An 18,067-nucleotide genomic window follows, 5' to 3' on the forward strand; every position below is an offset into this window, starting at 1 on the left:
ATTCACGACCACTGACCTGGAGAAGCCTCAGTGCCACGGGCAGTCCAGCTCCACCTCCCTGGTCCTCCCACCCCTCACCTTCCAGGACGGGGTCCCACACCCCTCCCGCCTCCTCAGAACTCTACCCCCACCTCCATCCTCCAGCTCCAGTGATGACCCTGCTCCAATGATGACCCTGCTCCCTGAAACAAAGGATCAGCAAAGAACCCGCAGACATCTCAACCACCCCCCTGATGAGAGCGTCCCCTCTCATTGTGAGTGAGCGGTCCCTGCCCCCAAGGTCAGCCTCCAGGTACCCACAGCTCCTGGTTTTCCTCCTACCCCCTGGCAGCTCCTCCCTGGAGTCCTTCACGAGAGACTGGTCTCTAAACCTCTGTGGGCTGGAGTGGCTCCCCGCTCAGCCCCTGGATCCCTTCCGAGACTCTACTCCTTGGTGATCTCATTCAGTCCCGTAGAAATACCACCTATAGCCAGTAACTCCCAAACTCCACCCTTACGAACCCAAAAGCTTAACTAACACCGCCTGCTGGATACTTAATATGCATCTCAAATGTTAACTTGTCTAAAACTGAGCTCCCGACATGATGTCTGTAAAGAAAAAAGATGTCGCCTGCCATTCCAGCTCTACAAGGATCAGGCCATCAGCCACCGCAGTCGCCCAGGACAATGAACTCAGGAGGGAGGAAAACAGGAAACAGTCCATGCTTTGGAAATACTGGCCCCGAGACAGTTAAGATGTATATCTCAGGAAAAACTTCAGTGACTCCAGATTCTTGCATCGTTACGTACAAAGAAAAGCACTAAAATCATTAACTTGAAAAGTCTGTTCTTTGTGATTAGCTGTGATCTTTTTATGTATGACTACATGTGTTTTTCCAGCAAAAATCTCATATGCATCGTGGCTCCTCTCTTGCCTCTTTGGAACGCCTCCTCAGAGCAATCTAAGAGGCTAGCTCTCACGTTGTGCCTTTTTTTTTTTCGTCCACATGCCCCATCCCTGCTTCTTCCAAACTCCCCCATCTTAGTAAATGGCAACTCCTTCCTTCCACTTGCCCGGAAGAAAAAAAATCTTGGATTCATCCTTGATGAGAATCATCTCCTTTCAAACTCAATATAAATGTCCTGCAAATCCCGTCTGTTCTGTCTCCAAAATACACCCAGCATCCAACCACTTCTCAGCACCCCCACTACAACGTGGTCCAGGCCACTAGCATGGCTCATCTGCATTCTTTTTTCTTTTTTCCTTTGGCTGCGCCCCACGCGGCTTTCAGGATCTTAGTTCCCCAACCAAGGATGGAACACACACTGCCCCCCACCGCCATCTCCCCGTGCACCCCACCCCCCCATCTCCCACAACACCAAGCCCTAACCACTGGACCGCCAGGGAATTCCTTCACCCGCATTATTAAAATAACCTCCTCAGTGACCTGGCTTCTGCTCTTTCCTCCTGAAGTCTACTCTCAAAACAAAAGCCAGAGGAATCCTTTAAAGGGGAAATCAGACGATGAGGTTCCCCTAAAAACCCTCCAAGGGGTTTCCATGCACTTAGAGAAAAACCTAAAATCCTCACAATGACTTAGAAGAACTGGTGGAGAGGGGCCCTCTCCCTCCACCTTTCAGCCTGTCCTCACACCCTCACTCCTCTGCCAAGACCATTCTGATGCTGCTGGTCCTGGAACAAAGGAAGGCTCACTCCTGCCTCAGGGCCTGTGTCCCCACTGCTCCCGGGCTTATCAATGTCCCCCACCAACACCGCATATCCAGATAACTCACTTCCTCTCCTCCTAATGTTCCTGCTCAAATGTCACCTTTTCAGGGGCTTCCTCAATTACCCTGGGTACAATTTCAAACATTCTCACTTCTCTGGTTCTTTCCTACTTATTTTTCTCCAGAGTGCTCAAGTACTGCCTGATATACTAACATGTATTTTACTGATCTGTTTACTGCCTCTCCAGTTAGGATATAAGCTTCACAAGTGCAGGAATTGTCTATTTTCTTCACTCACTGCTGCACTCCCAGCACAAAAACAGTGCTTATATTTTAAAACTTCTCAATAACTATTTGTTGAATGAATGAATGACAGAGTACCAAAAACACGGACTGCTAAACTTTCAGACAGATACTCAGCGTTCAGAAGGTGCCCTGTGCAAAGCTGGCTCTCTCCTCTTTCACTCACTCATTCCTTTCTCCCTCCAAGCCAGCAGTCTAGGCTCAAATACTATGGTTAAAAAGAAATAACAAGCCTCAAATGCAGTCATTTGACCCCCACCACAGCAAGTCAAGACTTAATTGTAGTTTCAATCCCTTCCAGAAAGATGACCTTTAAAACAGTCGATCTGAAATTTCCTAATGAACATTAGTGAGATGATCTGCATGATAAAGATCCCTGCCATTCTCTTCCCCCTCCCCCCCAAAAGATGTCCTAGCCCAAAATAACTCACCCCTATCCTTTTTTTTTTTGCGCTAATACCTTCATGCCCCATCCTTTAACCTATAAGAGCCTTCCTTTTTTAAAAAAAAATAGGTTATTTTTACTTATTTACTTTATTTATTTTTGGCCATGCCACATAGCATGTGGGATACCAATTCCCCAACCAGGGATTAAACCTGTGCCCCTTGCATTGGAAATGCAAACTCTTAACCACTGGACCACCAGAGAAGTCCCAAGAGCCTTCCATTTTGTACCTCTGCTCCTTGGAAGACCTTCCTATGCTAGGTGGGATGCTGCCTAATAAAGCCAATTCAAATTTACTCGGTTTTTTTTAGCACTACCAAGATCAGGCACTGATCTATGTGAGCATGACAGGTTGGGTAGGTTTATGGCCACATGAAGAGCTCATGCGCCACCTAAAAGAGGCAGCTCCTCCTGGCTCCTGTCAAATGGCCTGGGGTCACCAGAATTCCTAAGAGAAGGGAAGTAGCCCGAGTTTTACACAATAGAGATCTTCTAATTTTAAAATGTTGAAAAAACAGATGCAAAGTTCTGGCCAATGAAACATAAGGAAAAGTTGTTTGTCAGGGCTCCTGAGAGAATCGTTCAAAGAGAGAGTGGGTCTGTCCTTACCCCCTCCCCATTTCTTCCACGCGCAGCATGAATTAGAGGTCTGGGGTCCTAGCAGCACAGTAAGGTGACCACAAGAAAGCTGGTGTCATTCTGCTAATGACAAAATAAGACTCATATTTTATGGCAAGACAAGAAAAGTTTAAACATAAAATTATTCTCTGCCCGTGTGGGCCTCCTCCCTCCCCTTTAAAGTGTCTGCGTTAACTGGACCTCCTTAGAAGATAGCATTCCTTCTTAATCCTGTGAGGCATCCTGACTCCTTAAGAGACAGCCTTCCTCCTTAATCTTCCGAGGGGTCCTCAAACTGTCAATATTCTGTGACTCAACATATAACTTTTGTCTCAAAAACTTACACAATTGTGCTTTGACCTCTAACGGGCAGAGCAAGCCTCAGAGCTTTCTGAGAGTCTGTCTCCCAGATTAGTATCCTCAGGTTAGCTCAAATAATGTTTCCATTTCTTTCTTAGGTCAACTATTGATTAATTTTTTTCACTGACACTAATATCAAACAAGAACAGTTTTTGTTATCAGAAATGAAGGTACACACCTCGGAGCAATTAAGCCCATGCGCCACACCTACTGAGCCCATGCTCTAGAGCCCATGTGCCACAACTACTGAGCCCACGTGCCACAACTACTGAAGCCCTCATACCTAGAGCCCATGCTCCACAAGAGAAGCCACCACAATGAGAAGCCGTCACACCACAATGAAGAGTAGCCCCCGCTTTCTGCAACTAGAGAAAGCCCACCTACAGCAACAAAGACCCAACACAGCAAATAAATAAATAATTTGTTTACTTAAAAAAAAAGAAACAAAGGTACACAATGAAGACCCAACGCAGCCAAAAATTTAAAAACAAAATAAATTTAAAAAAAAAGAAAGAAAGGTACATTTTATATCCATCAGGAAGTTATAAAAGTCATAAACATATGTACCAAAAACTGACAAAAATGGAAAGAAAGACAATTCAACAGCTGGATACTTCAATATTCACTTTCAGTAATGGACAAACACTAGGCAGAAAGTCAACCAGGTAATATGTGATACTGTCATTTATAATAAGAAAAAGATATTTGGTCTTTGTTCCCTTTCTTGCACAGAGCTCCCAAAACCCTTGGAATTTCCGAAGTGAGGAGAAATGATAAAGGTGTCTTTTGTTATGGCTATGGACGTGACTCCTGGAAAGACCCGAGATCATGTGAGGATGGGGGCTGGTGCTGGGGGAGCCAAGGAGCTGATTACAGGGTTAGACCGCTCATTCCCACCCAGGCCTCTGGGGAGGGTGGGATGGCTGGAAATTGAGTTCAATCACCAACAGTCAATGATTTAATCATTCATGCCTCCATAAAAACCCTGAAGGACTGGTTTTCTAGAGTTTCCAGGTTGGGGAGCACGTGGAGATTTTGGGGAGAGTGGCATGACCAGAGAGAGCGCAGAAGCTCTGTGCCCCTTCCCACGTCATCTGCCAAATGCATCTCTTCCATCTTGCTGCTCCTGAGTTGTATCTTTTTATAACACACTGGTAATCTAGGAAGTAAATGTTTCTGAGGTCTGTGAGCCCCTTTAGCAAATTAAACCCAAGGAGGGGGTTATTGGAACCTCCGATCTATAGCCAGCTGGTCAGAAGCACATGTGACAACCTGGACTTGTGACTGGTGCCTGAAGCGGGAGGGCTACAGGGCCAGTCTTGCAGGACTGAGCCCTTAACCTGTGGGATCTGATGCTACCTCCAGATAGATAGCATCAGGATTAACTTAAATTATAGGACACCCATGATGCCTGAGAATTGCTTGGTGTGGGGGAAGAAAAAAACCCATGCACTGGAATTGGGATCAGAATCACAAAATAGAAAACATGAACAACACTATAAACCTAATCAACATCTACAGAACCCTCCCCCCAACAACAGTATAGTATACATTCTTTCCAGGTACACATGGAACATTCTCTAGGCTACGCCACATGCTGGACCATGTAAGAAACCTCAATTCGTTTAAGAGAACAGAAACAACGCAATGTTCTCTGACAAGAATGCAATCAGAAATCAGTTAAGAGAAAGAAATTTGGGACGCTTACAAATATGTGGAAATTCAACAACACACTCCTAAATAAGTAAGGGGTCCAAGAAGAAATCAACAGGAGATTAGGAAATACTTTGAGAGAAGTGAAAAGGAAAACACAACATACCAAAACTTATGGGATGTAGGTTAAGGCAGTGCTTAAAGAAAAATTTATACCTGTGAATGTCTCCACTAAGGAAGAGGGGTCTCAAATCAATAATCTAAACTTCTGCCTAAGACACTGGAAAAAGAAGACTAAACTCAACCTAAAGCAAGCTGAAGGAAGGTCTCGGTGTCCTAGGACCATAACAAAATACCATAAATTGAGTATTAGAAATTCACGCTCTTCTAGCCAGTTCTAGAGGCTAGAAGTAAAGGTTTTCCTTCTGGGGACTCTGAAAGAGAATCTGCTCCAGGCTCTCCTCCTTCTTGGTGGCTGCTGGCAACCCTCAGCACCTCTTGGTTTATGAGGGCATCACCCAACCTGCCTCTGTAATCACGCAGCTTTCTCTTCTGTCTTCACATGGTGTCCTTATAACAACATCAGTGATGGGATTCGGAGCCTACTATAATCCGGCAGGACCTCATCTTAACTAACTTGAGATCTACAAAGACTCTATTTCCACAGACTATCACATTCACAGGTTCCAGGGTTCAGGACTTCAACATATCTTTTAGAGAACACACTTCAACGTACACAAAAGAAAACAAAGATTAGAGGGAAGAGAGTAAAACAGACAATAGAAAAATAGAGGAAATTGTCAAAACCAAAAGCTGATTCTTTGAAAAGATCAACAAAATCGACAAACCTTAGGTAGAATGATCAAGAAAAAAGAAAGAAGACTAAAATTATTAGAAATGAAAGGTGATTATTACTTATCTTACCGAAATAAGAAGGATTATAGAGAAAGAGCAGTGAACAATTGTATATCAACAAATCAGATACCTTAAATAAAATGGACAAATTCCTAGAAAAACACAAACTACCAAAACTGACTCAAGAAGAAACAGATACTCTGAATCAACCTGTAACAAGTAAAGACATTGAACTAGCAATAATAGAAAACTTCCCCCAAACAAAAGCTCAAGCTCAGATGGCTTCAACACTGAATTCTATCAAACATTTATAAGAATGGAGCACTTCTCAACTCATTCTGAGACCAGTATTACCCTGCTACCAAAACCAAAAAATCTGAAAAAATGGTACTAATGAACCCAGCGACAGGGCAAGAGTGGAGATACAGATGTAGAGGACACGGGGCTGGGGTTGGGGGCTAAGGGGAAGCTGGGACGAAGTGAGAGAGTAGCATAGATATACTTCCACTACCAACTATAAAATTGATAGCTAGTGGGAAGTTGCTATATAACAAAAGGAGATCAACTTGATGATGGGTGATGCCTTAGATGGCCAGGACAGGGAGGGTGGGGGGGAGTCGCGGGAGGGAGGGGATATGGGGATATGTGTATAAATACAGCTGATTCACTTTGGTGTACCTCAAAAACTGGTACAAGAGTGTAAAGCAATTATATTCCAAGAAAGAGCTGGAAAAGAAAAAAGAAATTTAGTAATATCTAAATTTTAAAAGCTAAAAGAAAAAAAAAAAAACCAACAACCAGAAAAGACACCACAAGAAAACTAAAAACCAGTATCTCTTATGAATATGGGAACAAAATTCCTCTACAAAATAGTAGGTAACCAAATCCAGCAACATATAAAAAAAGACTACATGCCATGACCAAGTAGGATTTGTCCCAGGAATCCACGTTTGGCTTAACATCCAAAAAAATCAATTATTATACTACATCATACCAACAGAATAAAAACAAAAGACATACGGTCATCTCAGCAGACACAGAGAAAGCATTTGACCAAATCCAAAATCCTTTCACATAAATGCACTCAACAAACTAGGAATTGGAGGGAACTCCCTCAACCTCATAAAAAGCATGAAAAACCCACAGCTAACATCCCACCTCATGGTGAAAGGCTGAAAGCTTTCCCCCTAAGATCAGGAAGAAGACAAAGATTCCATCTACACAAAATGTCTGCAACAGGCAAATCTATAGAGACAGAAAGTAGAGCAGCGGTTGCTTAGGCGTGGAGGTCATGGGGAGATGAGGGTGATAACTAAAGGGTACAGGGTTTCTTTCTCGGGTGATGAAAATGTCCTCAAATTGTCTGTGATGATAACTGCTTTTTTAAAAAAATGTAGTAGAGAGGCCATTAACATAAGAATTAGAGAGGATACGATTTTGGCATTCATGGAGGCCTAAAAAGAAAAGGTTTCAGGAGAGTGATGAGGCGATAGAAGTGGACAGACTGCAAAAACCTACAAAGCACCCCACATCCTTCAAGGAGAATGGATAATCTGGGCTGCATCCCCACTACAACACACTGCACAGAAACGGGTCTTAGAAACATAATGTTCTAGAGAAAAAAGCTAGTTCCAGAAGACTAAACACACTATAATATCATTTTCACAAAGCTCAGAAACAAGCAAGACTAAATAACGTATTGTTCAGGCATTCATATGTGTGTGATAAGACCACACACACACACACACACACACACACACACACAGCTGGGTTACGACAAACACGAACTGAGGGTGGTGGTTACTCTACAATGGGTATATCCACAGGTCACACAAGAAGATGAGGAAGTGTTGGGGAAGTCAGTAACACAGTCGTGTTCAGGCCTCAGAAACAGAAACAGGGCTCTGACCGACCTGTGTCCTTGGCCGGACCGCATGCTTGCTTACACACCTCACAATTGCTGCTAGCAAGTCAAATGGCACTTTATGATAAGAAAGGGAGTGGGTCTTAGAATTTCTTGAGCCCTGGGGACTTGGCCGGGATCTGGAGAATCTTGTGACTCACATGATAAAACCAACAACATTGCTAAAGTAAATCCCAAACTGCAGTTTTAGACGCCGTTTGCGGCCTGGAATGATAAGCAGGAGCCCCCAGAACTCCAATCTGAAGTCTCATCTCTGGAGTGGACGCATTGCCCAGAACCCTTCCCAACTGGGGCTCCAGACTGCTGTTCCAGGGACTTCCCAGTGCTGCTTGGATCTGGATGTAGGTGTTTCCCCAGTTTGGTGATGTATCTACTTTTATTTCTTGCCATGTTGCTTGTTCTTACGCTGTGACACTGGGACTCCAGGTAGCTGCTACTTGGATCTGGATGGAAGTGCTTCCCCAATTTCGTGATGTATGAGCCTCTGTCTTTACTATTCTTTCTTAGCCAATTACTCTCTTAATTAGTATACTGTGATCTTTGTTAATTTAATAAATTCTCTCTAAATTCTTGCTTAACTGAGTGTAGAGTGGTTATTTTGCCAGTGAATCCTATGAACCTTGAAACTGAAAGTAAGGCTCTTGGCAAAACAGGAGGGAACAGCTGGGTAGAAGCCACGGCATTGATAACACTCTCGTTCTTGGGTCAGATGGTGGGTTCACAGGTGTGCTCTATCTTACTATGCTTTATAACTATATATGTGTATGTTTATATATCGATTTCTCTTATATTCAATAAACTAGTAAAATAATGAAGGGAAAATGTTAGAATGAGTGAAGGTGTGGAAACAAGCAAGTGCAGGTGATTCTTCCTAAAAGACTGAGGAGGAAGGGGAGGGAGAAGTAGTACAACAGCCAGTAGGAGACACAAGGTAAGGAAAGGCTTCGGAATGAAGGCAGGTGGATGGCTTTATAAGCCGAGGAGAGAACTCTGCAGAGAGAAGGAAAGGCAAGAGGCAAAGAAAAGACAAAATGAGACCTGCTCAGACCAGTAAAGGCTCCAGAACAGGCAGAGAGGAAGGGGCGGGGGTCAAGGACACCAGGAGAGGAGAGGACCTTGAAAGGAAGGCAGGCCTCCTGAGACTAAAGATGAGCAAGTGAAAATGGACTGTAGATCAAAACAAAATTTGGGAAGAAGATGCGTAGGGACAGGCAAGAAGTTGAAGAAAATCACACGCCATGGTGTCAATGTTCTCGAGGTAAGAAGTGAGGTCATTTGTTGAGGATAAGGGAAGGCAGAGACTGAGCAGAGGGCTCGCTGCAGGTGGTGAAGGCTTCAAAGAGTGACTCAGAGGTTGACTAATAACAAGACAAAGGCATTTGCATGTACAATCAAGATTAGAAACAAATTGCCAGCTGCACCGACCATGTGGTTGCTTGAATTTCCGTGGCAATTCTGTTGCTCAGGTGTAGGAACAGAGAGGGCCGTTTGTACACTGATGCTGGGGCAAAAGGATGGAGGGACAAGGAAGTCCAGAGTGCTGGTGAAAGAATACTTCAGGCTGTAAACCAAGAGTCTGTCAGGACAGAGAAAGAGAGGCCACAGACTCAATAACAACAACAACAGACCCATTGATGGACAGCTTTTAAAACTGTTTTTAAAAAGTACATCCATAGGGACTTCCCTGGTGGCACAGTGGTTAAGAATCTGCCTGCCAATGCAGGAGACATGGGTTTGATCCCCGATCTGGGAAGATCCCACATGCCACAGAGCGACTAAGCCCATGCACCACAATTATTTAGCCCACGCACCACAACTACTGAAGCCTGTGCACTCTAGGGCCAGAGTGCCACAACTACTGAGCCCACATGGTGCAACTACTCAAGTTCGAGTGTCTAAGAGCCTGTGCTCCACAATAAGAGGAGACACTGCAATGAGAAGCCCGCGTGCTGCAATGAAGAGTAGCCCCGACTCACCACAACTAGAGACAGCCCATGTGCAGCAACAAAGACTTAATGCAGCCAATAAAAATAAATAAAATTAAAAAAAAAAGTACATCTATAATGTTAGCACCACTGGGATTAGAAAAAGAGGGAAAAAAGTGTAGATGAGAGACTGGAATGAAATATGCCAAAGATTTTAATACTGGTTATCTTTGAGTTGAAGAATATATGTTTTATTTATAAAAACTAAAAACTAGTACAGCAAAAGCAAACAGTAAAGCAAGTTTATAAACATGCTAACAACAGTCATCCTGTTAAAAAAGAGACAACAGGTCCCAAATGGAGTCACTTGTGCTCAGCCCCACATCAGCAAACCAAGACTTAATACATAACCTAACTGCAACTTCAGCCTCTCCCAGGAATGTCATGACCTTCAACCAGACAGTTTGCAACTACCTTGTCAGCACTAGTGGGGTAATCTGCCTGACAGACCCCTGCTTTCCCCAATAGGAAGTTGACCCTACCTGAAACAATCCACTCTTTGCTAGAAGAACTTCCTAGGGCGCCTCACTCTACCTGTAAGTCTTCCATTTGCTACAGTTCCTTGGAGCCCCTTTCTTTCTATTAAGATAGAAGAATGCCTGGTTCATGAATAATTAAATAAAGCCAATTTGATCTTTACTTGGTTGAATTTTGCTTTTTAACAATCCTAAGAGTAACAGGAATAAAAGCAAAATTTTCCCTTTTGGTCTTTACTTTCCAAATTTTTGTTATGGAGTTAAATTACTTTTATAATAATAATTTCCTAAAGAATTTAAAATGCTTTTAATGCCCAATGCAGAGTGACTTTTAGTTTCGGGAGGAATTGGGGCTTCAACAAAACTGCTACATTCTAAGACCAGAGGTTTCACAATTACTGGTGTTTCAAAAGTCTTATTTGCAGTGTTGGTTACATCACAATAAAAAATCACTCTCTGCTTTGCCCTCTACTTTATCTCATCAACCTTTGATCTGCTCAGATTTTCTTCTTTAACCTAGTTTTAAAAAAGTCACAAACATTCCAGAATTTCACTTGGCAATGATTCCAATCCTAGAGATAAATATAATATTGCACACACCTGAACTCCGATATGTCCTTGTGATCTATGCTATAGTATCAGTGAACAGTACTCATGTCATTGGCCCATCCCCACGGCTGCAATGGAGAAAATGTATGTCAGATAAAAACGCATTTAAAAAGCCAGTGCATGCACCCCCCAGTTTATTACCCAGTTACTTCAGATCCAACTCTGCTTTCTGTTGCTGCTGTCAGGACCACCACGGCCCTCTGACATTAGGACACTCAGGAGTGTAGACTCCACAGGGAATGGGGCAAAACAGCTGACTCCCAGTTTCTTTTTAGGCTCTTCAGCCATGTGTGGTCTGGATGGGGTTGGTTATTGTCCAAGACTTCTAGCAGGTCTGCGGCAGCTCCACTCCCTTGAGGAGTGTCTCAAGACTGTCGTCCCATGCTCAAACTCTCCACTCTCAGGTATAAAGTCCAAACTCCTGACCTGAAACCCAGGGCCTTCCCTAATCACTTTTCAAGCCACTCCCAGCCTCCCAAATGCATCTCTCCAGTCCCATCCTTGGACCTTTGCACATGCTGCTCTCTGCCGGCAACATCCTTCCTTCCATTCTACTGTGTGTCCAGCCAACGCCCACTCCTCCTCCAAGACTTCACTCCCCTACCACCTCCTCTGAAGTTCTTACTGCATCCCTCCCTCTCCTCCCTCCCTCCCACATCTGTGTGCTGCACTGTGAGGACACCTCTGCTCTAGCACCTATGACTTTCGGCTCCAAGAGCACGGGGCTGACCTCTGTTCATCTCTGCATCCCTCTGCTTGGCCCACCACTAGGCAAACAGAAGGTGCTCCACAATGTTCATGCACTGCTCCAACCACTCTGGCTTTCTGCCTGCTCTTCAAACATTCAGGGCACTCCTGACTTAGGAGCTTGACACCCTCTGGTTTCTCAACCTAGAACACTTCTTCCCAAATCTGAATCATTCAGGTCTCCACACAAAAGCCACCTCCTCCGAGAAGAATTCCTTGACCATCTGCTTCAAAGAGTATCTCCTCTCCCATGTCATCCTAATGCCCCTACCCTGATTCATGCACTTCACAGCCAGAAATAACACTATTTGTTTACTCTTTTTTTTTGTTCCTTATCTCCTACTGGGATACGAATTCCTCGAAAGCAGAGTCTTGGTCTCAGCTGGATCCCCAGTGCCTAGAATGCCTGGCACATAGTAGATACAGGTATACCTCGGTTTATTGTGCTTCACAGATATTGTGGCTTTTTTTTTTTTTTATAAATCAAAGGTTTGTGGCAACCCTGCATCCAGCAAGTCTATCAGCATCATTATTTCAACAGCATCTGCTGACTTTGTGTCTCTGTACCTCATTTTAGTAATTCTTACACTATTTCAAACTTTCTTCTTATTATTATATTTGTGATGGAGATCTGTGATCAGTGATCTTTGATGTTACTCTTATAATTAATTTGGGGGTACCACAAACCGCCCCATATAAAATGATGAACTTAATCAATAAAATGTGTATGTTCTGACTGCTCCACCAGCCAGCAGTTGCAGAGCAAGGGCCTAACTTTCTAAAATTCTATGAAGCCTGAGAGAGGTGAGGAAGCTGCAGAAGAAAAGTTTGAAGCTAGCAGAGGCTGGCTCATGAAGTTTAATGAAAGAAGCCATCTCCATAACATGACAGCACAAGGTAAAGCAGCAAGTGCTGATGTAGAAGCTGCAGCAAGCTGTCCACAAGATTTAGCTAAGGTGGGCTTCCCTGGTGGCGCAGTGGTTAAGAATCCACCTGCCAATGCAGGGGACACGGGTTCAATCCCTGCTCCAGGAAGATCCCATATGCCGCAAAGCAACTAAACCCATGTGCCACAACTATTGAGCCTGCGCTTTAGAGCCCGTGAGCCACAACTATTAGGCCGATATGCCGCAACTACTGAAGCCCACGCGCCTAGAGCCCGTGCTCTGCAACAAGAGAAGCCATGGTAATGAGGAGTCCGCGCATCGCAACAAAAGAGGAGCCCCTGCTCACCACAACTAGACAAAGCCCGTGTGCAGCAATGAAGACCCAACACAGCCAATAAATAAATAAAATACATAAATAAATTAAAAAAAGAAAAAAGATTTAGCTAAGGTAATGAATGATGGTGACTCCACTAAACCACAGAGTTTCAATGTAGATGAAACAGCCTTCTACTGGAATATGACATCTAGGACTTTCATAAACAGAAAGAAGTCAATGCCTGGCCTCAAAACTTCAAAGGACCGGCTGACTCTCTTGTTAGAGGCTAACGCAGCTGGTGATTTTAAGTTGAAGCCAATGCTTATTTACCATTCTAAAAATCCTAGGGCCTTTAACAACAATAGGTTGGTGGGAATGTTAAACTCATACGGCCACTGTGGAGAACAGCATGGAGGGCCCTTAAAAAACTGAAAACAGAACTACCAACCATAATTCAAAAAGATACATGTACCACAATGTTCACTGCAGCACTATTTACAATAGCCAGAACATGGAAACAACCTAAATGTCCATTGACAGATGAATGGATAAAGAAGATGTGGCACATATATACAATGGAATATTACTCAGCCATTAAAAGGAACGAAATTCAGCTATCTGTACTGAGGTGGATGGACCTAGAGTCTGCCATACAGAGTGAAGTAAGTCAGAAAGAGTAAAACAAATACCGTATACTAACTCATGTATATGGAATCTAGAAAAATGGTACTGATGAACCTAGCGGCAGAGTAGGAATAGAGACGCAGATGTAGAGAACAGACTTGGGGGCAGGGATGGGGAGACTGGGACGAAGTGAGAGAGTAGCACCTTACATATATACACTACCGAATGTAAAATAGATGGCTAGTGGGAAGCTGCTGCAGAGCACTGGGAGATCAGCTCGATGCTTTGTGACCTAGAAGGGTGGGATAGGGATGGTGGGAGGGAGGCCCAATAGGGAGGGGATATATGTATACATATAGCTGATTCACTTTGTTGTACAGCAGAAACTAACACAACACTGTAAAGCAATTATACTCCAATAAAAATAAAAAAAAAGAATTATGCTAAATCTATGTGTGCTCTACAAATGAAACAAGGCCTAGATGATAGCACATCTGTTTATAACATGGTTTACTGAATATTTTAAGCCCACCCTTGAGACATACTGCTCAGAAAAAAAGATTCCTTTCAAAATATTACTGTTCATTGACAATGTACCTGGTCATCCAAGAGCTCTGATGGACATGTACAAGGAGATTCATGTTGTTTTCACATCTGCTAACAAAACAACCATTCTGCAGTCCATGGATCAAAGAGGCATTTCGACTTTGAGGTCTTATTATTGAAGAAATACATTTTGTAAAGCTATAGATAGCGACTCCTCTGATGGATCTGGGCAAAATCAATTGAAAACCTCTTGGAAAGGAGTCATGATTCTAGAGGCTATTAAGAATATTCATGATTCACGGGAATAGGTCAACATACCAACATTAACAGGAGTTTGGAAGAAATTGAATCCAACCCTCCTGGATGACTGTGAGGGGTTCAAGACTTCAATGGCGGAAGTAACTGCAGATGTGGCGGAAAAGTAAGAGAACTAGAAGTAGAGCCTGAAGAAATGGCGGAATTGCTGCAGACTCATGATAAAACTTGACAACAGATGAGGAGTCACTTCTCACAGGTGAGCAAAGACAGTGGTTTGCTCACAGATGGAATCTACTCCTGGTGAAGATGCTGTAGATTGCTGAAGTGACAAAAAAGGATTTAGAATATTACATAAACTTTATCAAACTAGTTGATAAAGCAGTGGCAGGGTTTGAGAGGACTGACTCCAATTTTGAAGTTCTACTGCGGGTAAAATGCTACCAAATAGCACTGCATGCTACAGAGAAAGCATTCATGAAAGGAAGAGTCTGATGTGGCACACTTCACTGCTGTCTTATTTTAAGAAATTGCCACAGCCACCTCCACCTTCAGCAACCACCACCCTGATCAGTCAGCATCCATCAACACTGAAGTAATGAGGAAAAAAATGCACAGTGTGAGGGTTGTGAGTTGTGTCATTTGGGCCTAATGAGATAGCCCTGAGGAACTGCTCTGAAGAGGCCGGGGGAGGGGGAGTCAGTATATATGTGATTTTAGTGAAGGAGGGTACATGCAGTCAGACACGCATTTTGGCAGAAGGTTGCTGCCAGTCATGAGGAGCAGAGGTCTCCATTAATGCTTTCAGTGCTTTTCTAGATCTGAGAAGATACAAGAAATTGGGCTCACAAAACCTCCTGAAAATATCAAGCTATGTGAAGGCCTGCTCTGCCAGTTTTTCCAGAGCACAGAGGGCCTCATTCCTGATCTCCCCCCTGAACTCCTTTCAGGCTGTGCTGAAGGTCAGCAAGTGCAGTGGCCAGTGACTTCATTCTTTTTTGTTTTAGTTGCAGCGAGCAGGGGCTACTCTTCTTTGCAGTGCATGGGCTTCTCACTGCAGTGGTTTCTCTTGTTGCAGAGCACCGGTTCACAGCACGCAGGCCTCAGCAGTTGTGGCTCGAGGGCTATTGACCGCAGGCTCAGTAGTTGTGGCGCACGGGCTTAGCTGCTCTGCGGCATGTGGGATCTTCCCGGACCAGGAATTGAACCCGAGTCCCCTGCATTGGCAGGCAGATTCTTAACTACTGTGCCACAGGGAAGTCCCTAGTGACTTCATTCTTATAGACCCACATGGCGAGTGACAATTTTTAGTTGGCAGTGGCAAGACCCTCCACTGGCAAAAAGATTACAACTCACTGAAGACGCAGCTGATGGTTAGCATTTTTTTAGCAATAAAGTTATTTTTAAATTAAGATACATACTTTTTTTTTTAGACATAACATGTAACACTTTACAGACTACAGTATAGTGTAAACATAACTTTTATATGCACTGGGAAACCAAAAAATGCCTGTTTTCTTTACTGTGGTGGTCTGGAACTGAACCCACAATACCTTCAAGGTATGCCTGTACTAAAAAAATCACTGAATAAATGGTGATGACAAGAAAATACCTACATCAAAAAGTTTTGTAAGGATTAAATGAGAGTGCCTATATAGAAGGATATAAAATGCTTACAGTGCCCAGCACATAGTAAGCTCAATAGTATTGGCTAATACCATTATCAAAGGAATGCAGAAGAGGGTGAGGCTCGGCAGGAGCAGAGGCAGTTACAAAGAGTTTCACGAAGAGGCAGGTCTTGAGCTTGATCTGGACAGATAAGGATTTTTCTGCCGGGCAGAGCAGGGGGTTGTAAGAGTCCCCTTCTCCACACAAGCTGCCCCTCCCCCACAGGTGCTCTCCCAGCTCCTCCGTTAAATGCAGAGTCATCCCAGCTAAGAATCATCTATTGACCAGCCTCTCTCTGTCCAACCATTAATCCATTTATCTTTCATTTCTACACCACCAGAGCCTAGTAGAATTTCACTCCAAAAGGGTGTGCAATAATGTCGAATTAATTTCAGAAGTCTGTAGAAAAGGCATAGCCTACTCTTCAGACCAGCAGTCCTAGCCTAAGTGTCTATGCTAGAGAAATACCCAGAGGTCAGCATGAAAAATCACGTACAAGGATGTCTACTACAGCATGGTTATGTCGGGTGAAAAAACAGAAGCAACCAGAATGTCCACAGAATAACTACACTATGGCCCATCCGTATTGCGCAGAGGTGAAACTAAGTAACAGATACTTATGTACCAACATGAAACAATCTCCAAAATATATTGCTCAATTGGAAAAAAAAAAAAAACTACATGATTTCATTTAAGTAAAACAAATATTCTAAAACCACACACACACAAGAACCTAAAGATTTCTCCGGATATATAGAGATGCATGAACATAATAGACGCGTTAACACCACTATATTTTCACCTTTTCGAAACTGTGCCTGAAAAATGTTTTCAATAAATACTTGCTAAACGAATGAAGACCTAGGTACATGGACAGAAAAGGACTGGAAAACGTATCTAAATACTTCTGTACTCTTTGCATTTTAAGAGACCGCTCTAATTATGCATAATTTAAATAAACTCCAGAGAGTTCTTCAAAAACAGAAATAACAACAACAAAAACATCGTCGCAGGACATGGATAGACCATAACCGGGTCTATGCACCAACTCTTGAATAACTTTTCAAGGTAGCTAATTTAATCATATCGAGCAATTAGGGGTCTTACACAAGCAGCTCAACTCTCACTTCACCTCTCCAGCATCAAACTCCTCAACAGCAGACGAACGGAAAAGTGGTGCGTTTTCAACTGTTCCTGAAAACCAGTTAAAAGCATGCCCTTCCGAAAGGGTGTTCTAACAAACCACGCGCCGGGTGTCCCCCGCGCACACCCAACAGCAGAGTGAGGACCTCGGGTGGGCGAGGAAGGTCCTCCAGGCAGGTGGGCGCGCACAGCGCCCGGGAAGGAAACTCCCTCTCCGACTGACCTTTTCACGATCTGAAATCTGTTTCTCCTGCTCAGGCTTCATCTCCCGGAGGAACTAATTTCTTCTGTGCTGCAGCCCAGAGCCCGAGGCCACCTGGTGAGCGGAGGAGAGGCGCGGCGTTAAAACCCAGGGCGCAGAGGAGGCGCGCCGTGGATGGCACCTTCGTGGTTCCGCTCCAAGCCGAACCGGCACCTGCATTTCAGACGAGGAATCGGCAGCCCTCACCCCCACCGGCTAATTCAAACTTGCGCGCCACTGCGCCCCTGGCCCTGGGGGGGAGGGGAGGGCGCGGGGACGAGCCCCAGAAGGGAGGCTGGGCCGGGGACCCTCTCCCACACCCGGAGACAGGCCTGCCGGTGCCCGAGCTGAAACCCAGGCGGGCCCGTCCCCCTTCCCGGGTCTCCGCTACCTCTCGGGCCGGTGCGCCCCGACCTCGGTCTTCAGCCTCTCGCGCGTGCCGGAGAGAAGAGGAGGGAGGGCGAGCCGCGCAGACCCGGGCGGGAGACGCCGATCCCAAGGGTCGCCCACTGCCGGCTGGGAAGGTGCGGTGTGGCGGGCCCGGGCCGGCGTCGGGTCCCCTCCGTACAGCTCCCTCCCGGGCTCCGCGCCTGGCTCCAGGGCGCCGCGGGTCCGAGCTGCCGCAGCCGCTGCGGGAGTGAACTCCGCACCTGGAAAATCGATCGGAGACGCGCAAGAGCCTCCCATTGGTCTCCGACCGGCGGC

The 18,067-nt window shown here is 44.6% G+C and overlaps 1 protein-coding gene across 1 annotated transcript in view; it reads right to left on the minus strand.

Moving 5' to 3' along the window:
• Positions 1-18,058, minus strand: part of ATP7B (ATPase copper transporting beta) — a 68,109-nt gene extending 50,051 nt beyond the window's left edge. The window contains exons 1-2 of the mRNA XM_057707696.1: positions 17,754-18,058; positions 17,345-17,437 (exon numbers count right to left, since the gene is read on the minus strand). Coding sequence (XP_057563679.1) covers positions 17,345-17,386 — 42 coding nt within the window. The 5' untranslated portion in view covers positions 17,387-17,437; positions 17,754-18,058. The remainder of the gene's footprint in view (positions 1-17,344; positions 17,438-17,753) is intronic.
• Positions 18,059-18,067: the final 9 nt, after the last annotated feature.

Source organism: Hippopotamus amphibius, chromosome 14, assembly GCF_030028045.1.
Source record: "Hippopotamus amphibius kiboko isolate mHipAmp2 chromosome 14, mHipAmp2.hap2, whole genome shotgun sequence".
In the NCBI taxonomy this organism is placed as follows: Eukaryota; Metazoa; Chordata; class Mammalia; order Artiodactyla; family Hippopotamidae; genus Hippopotamus; species Hippopotamus amphibius.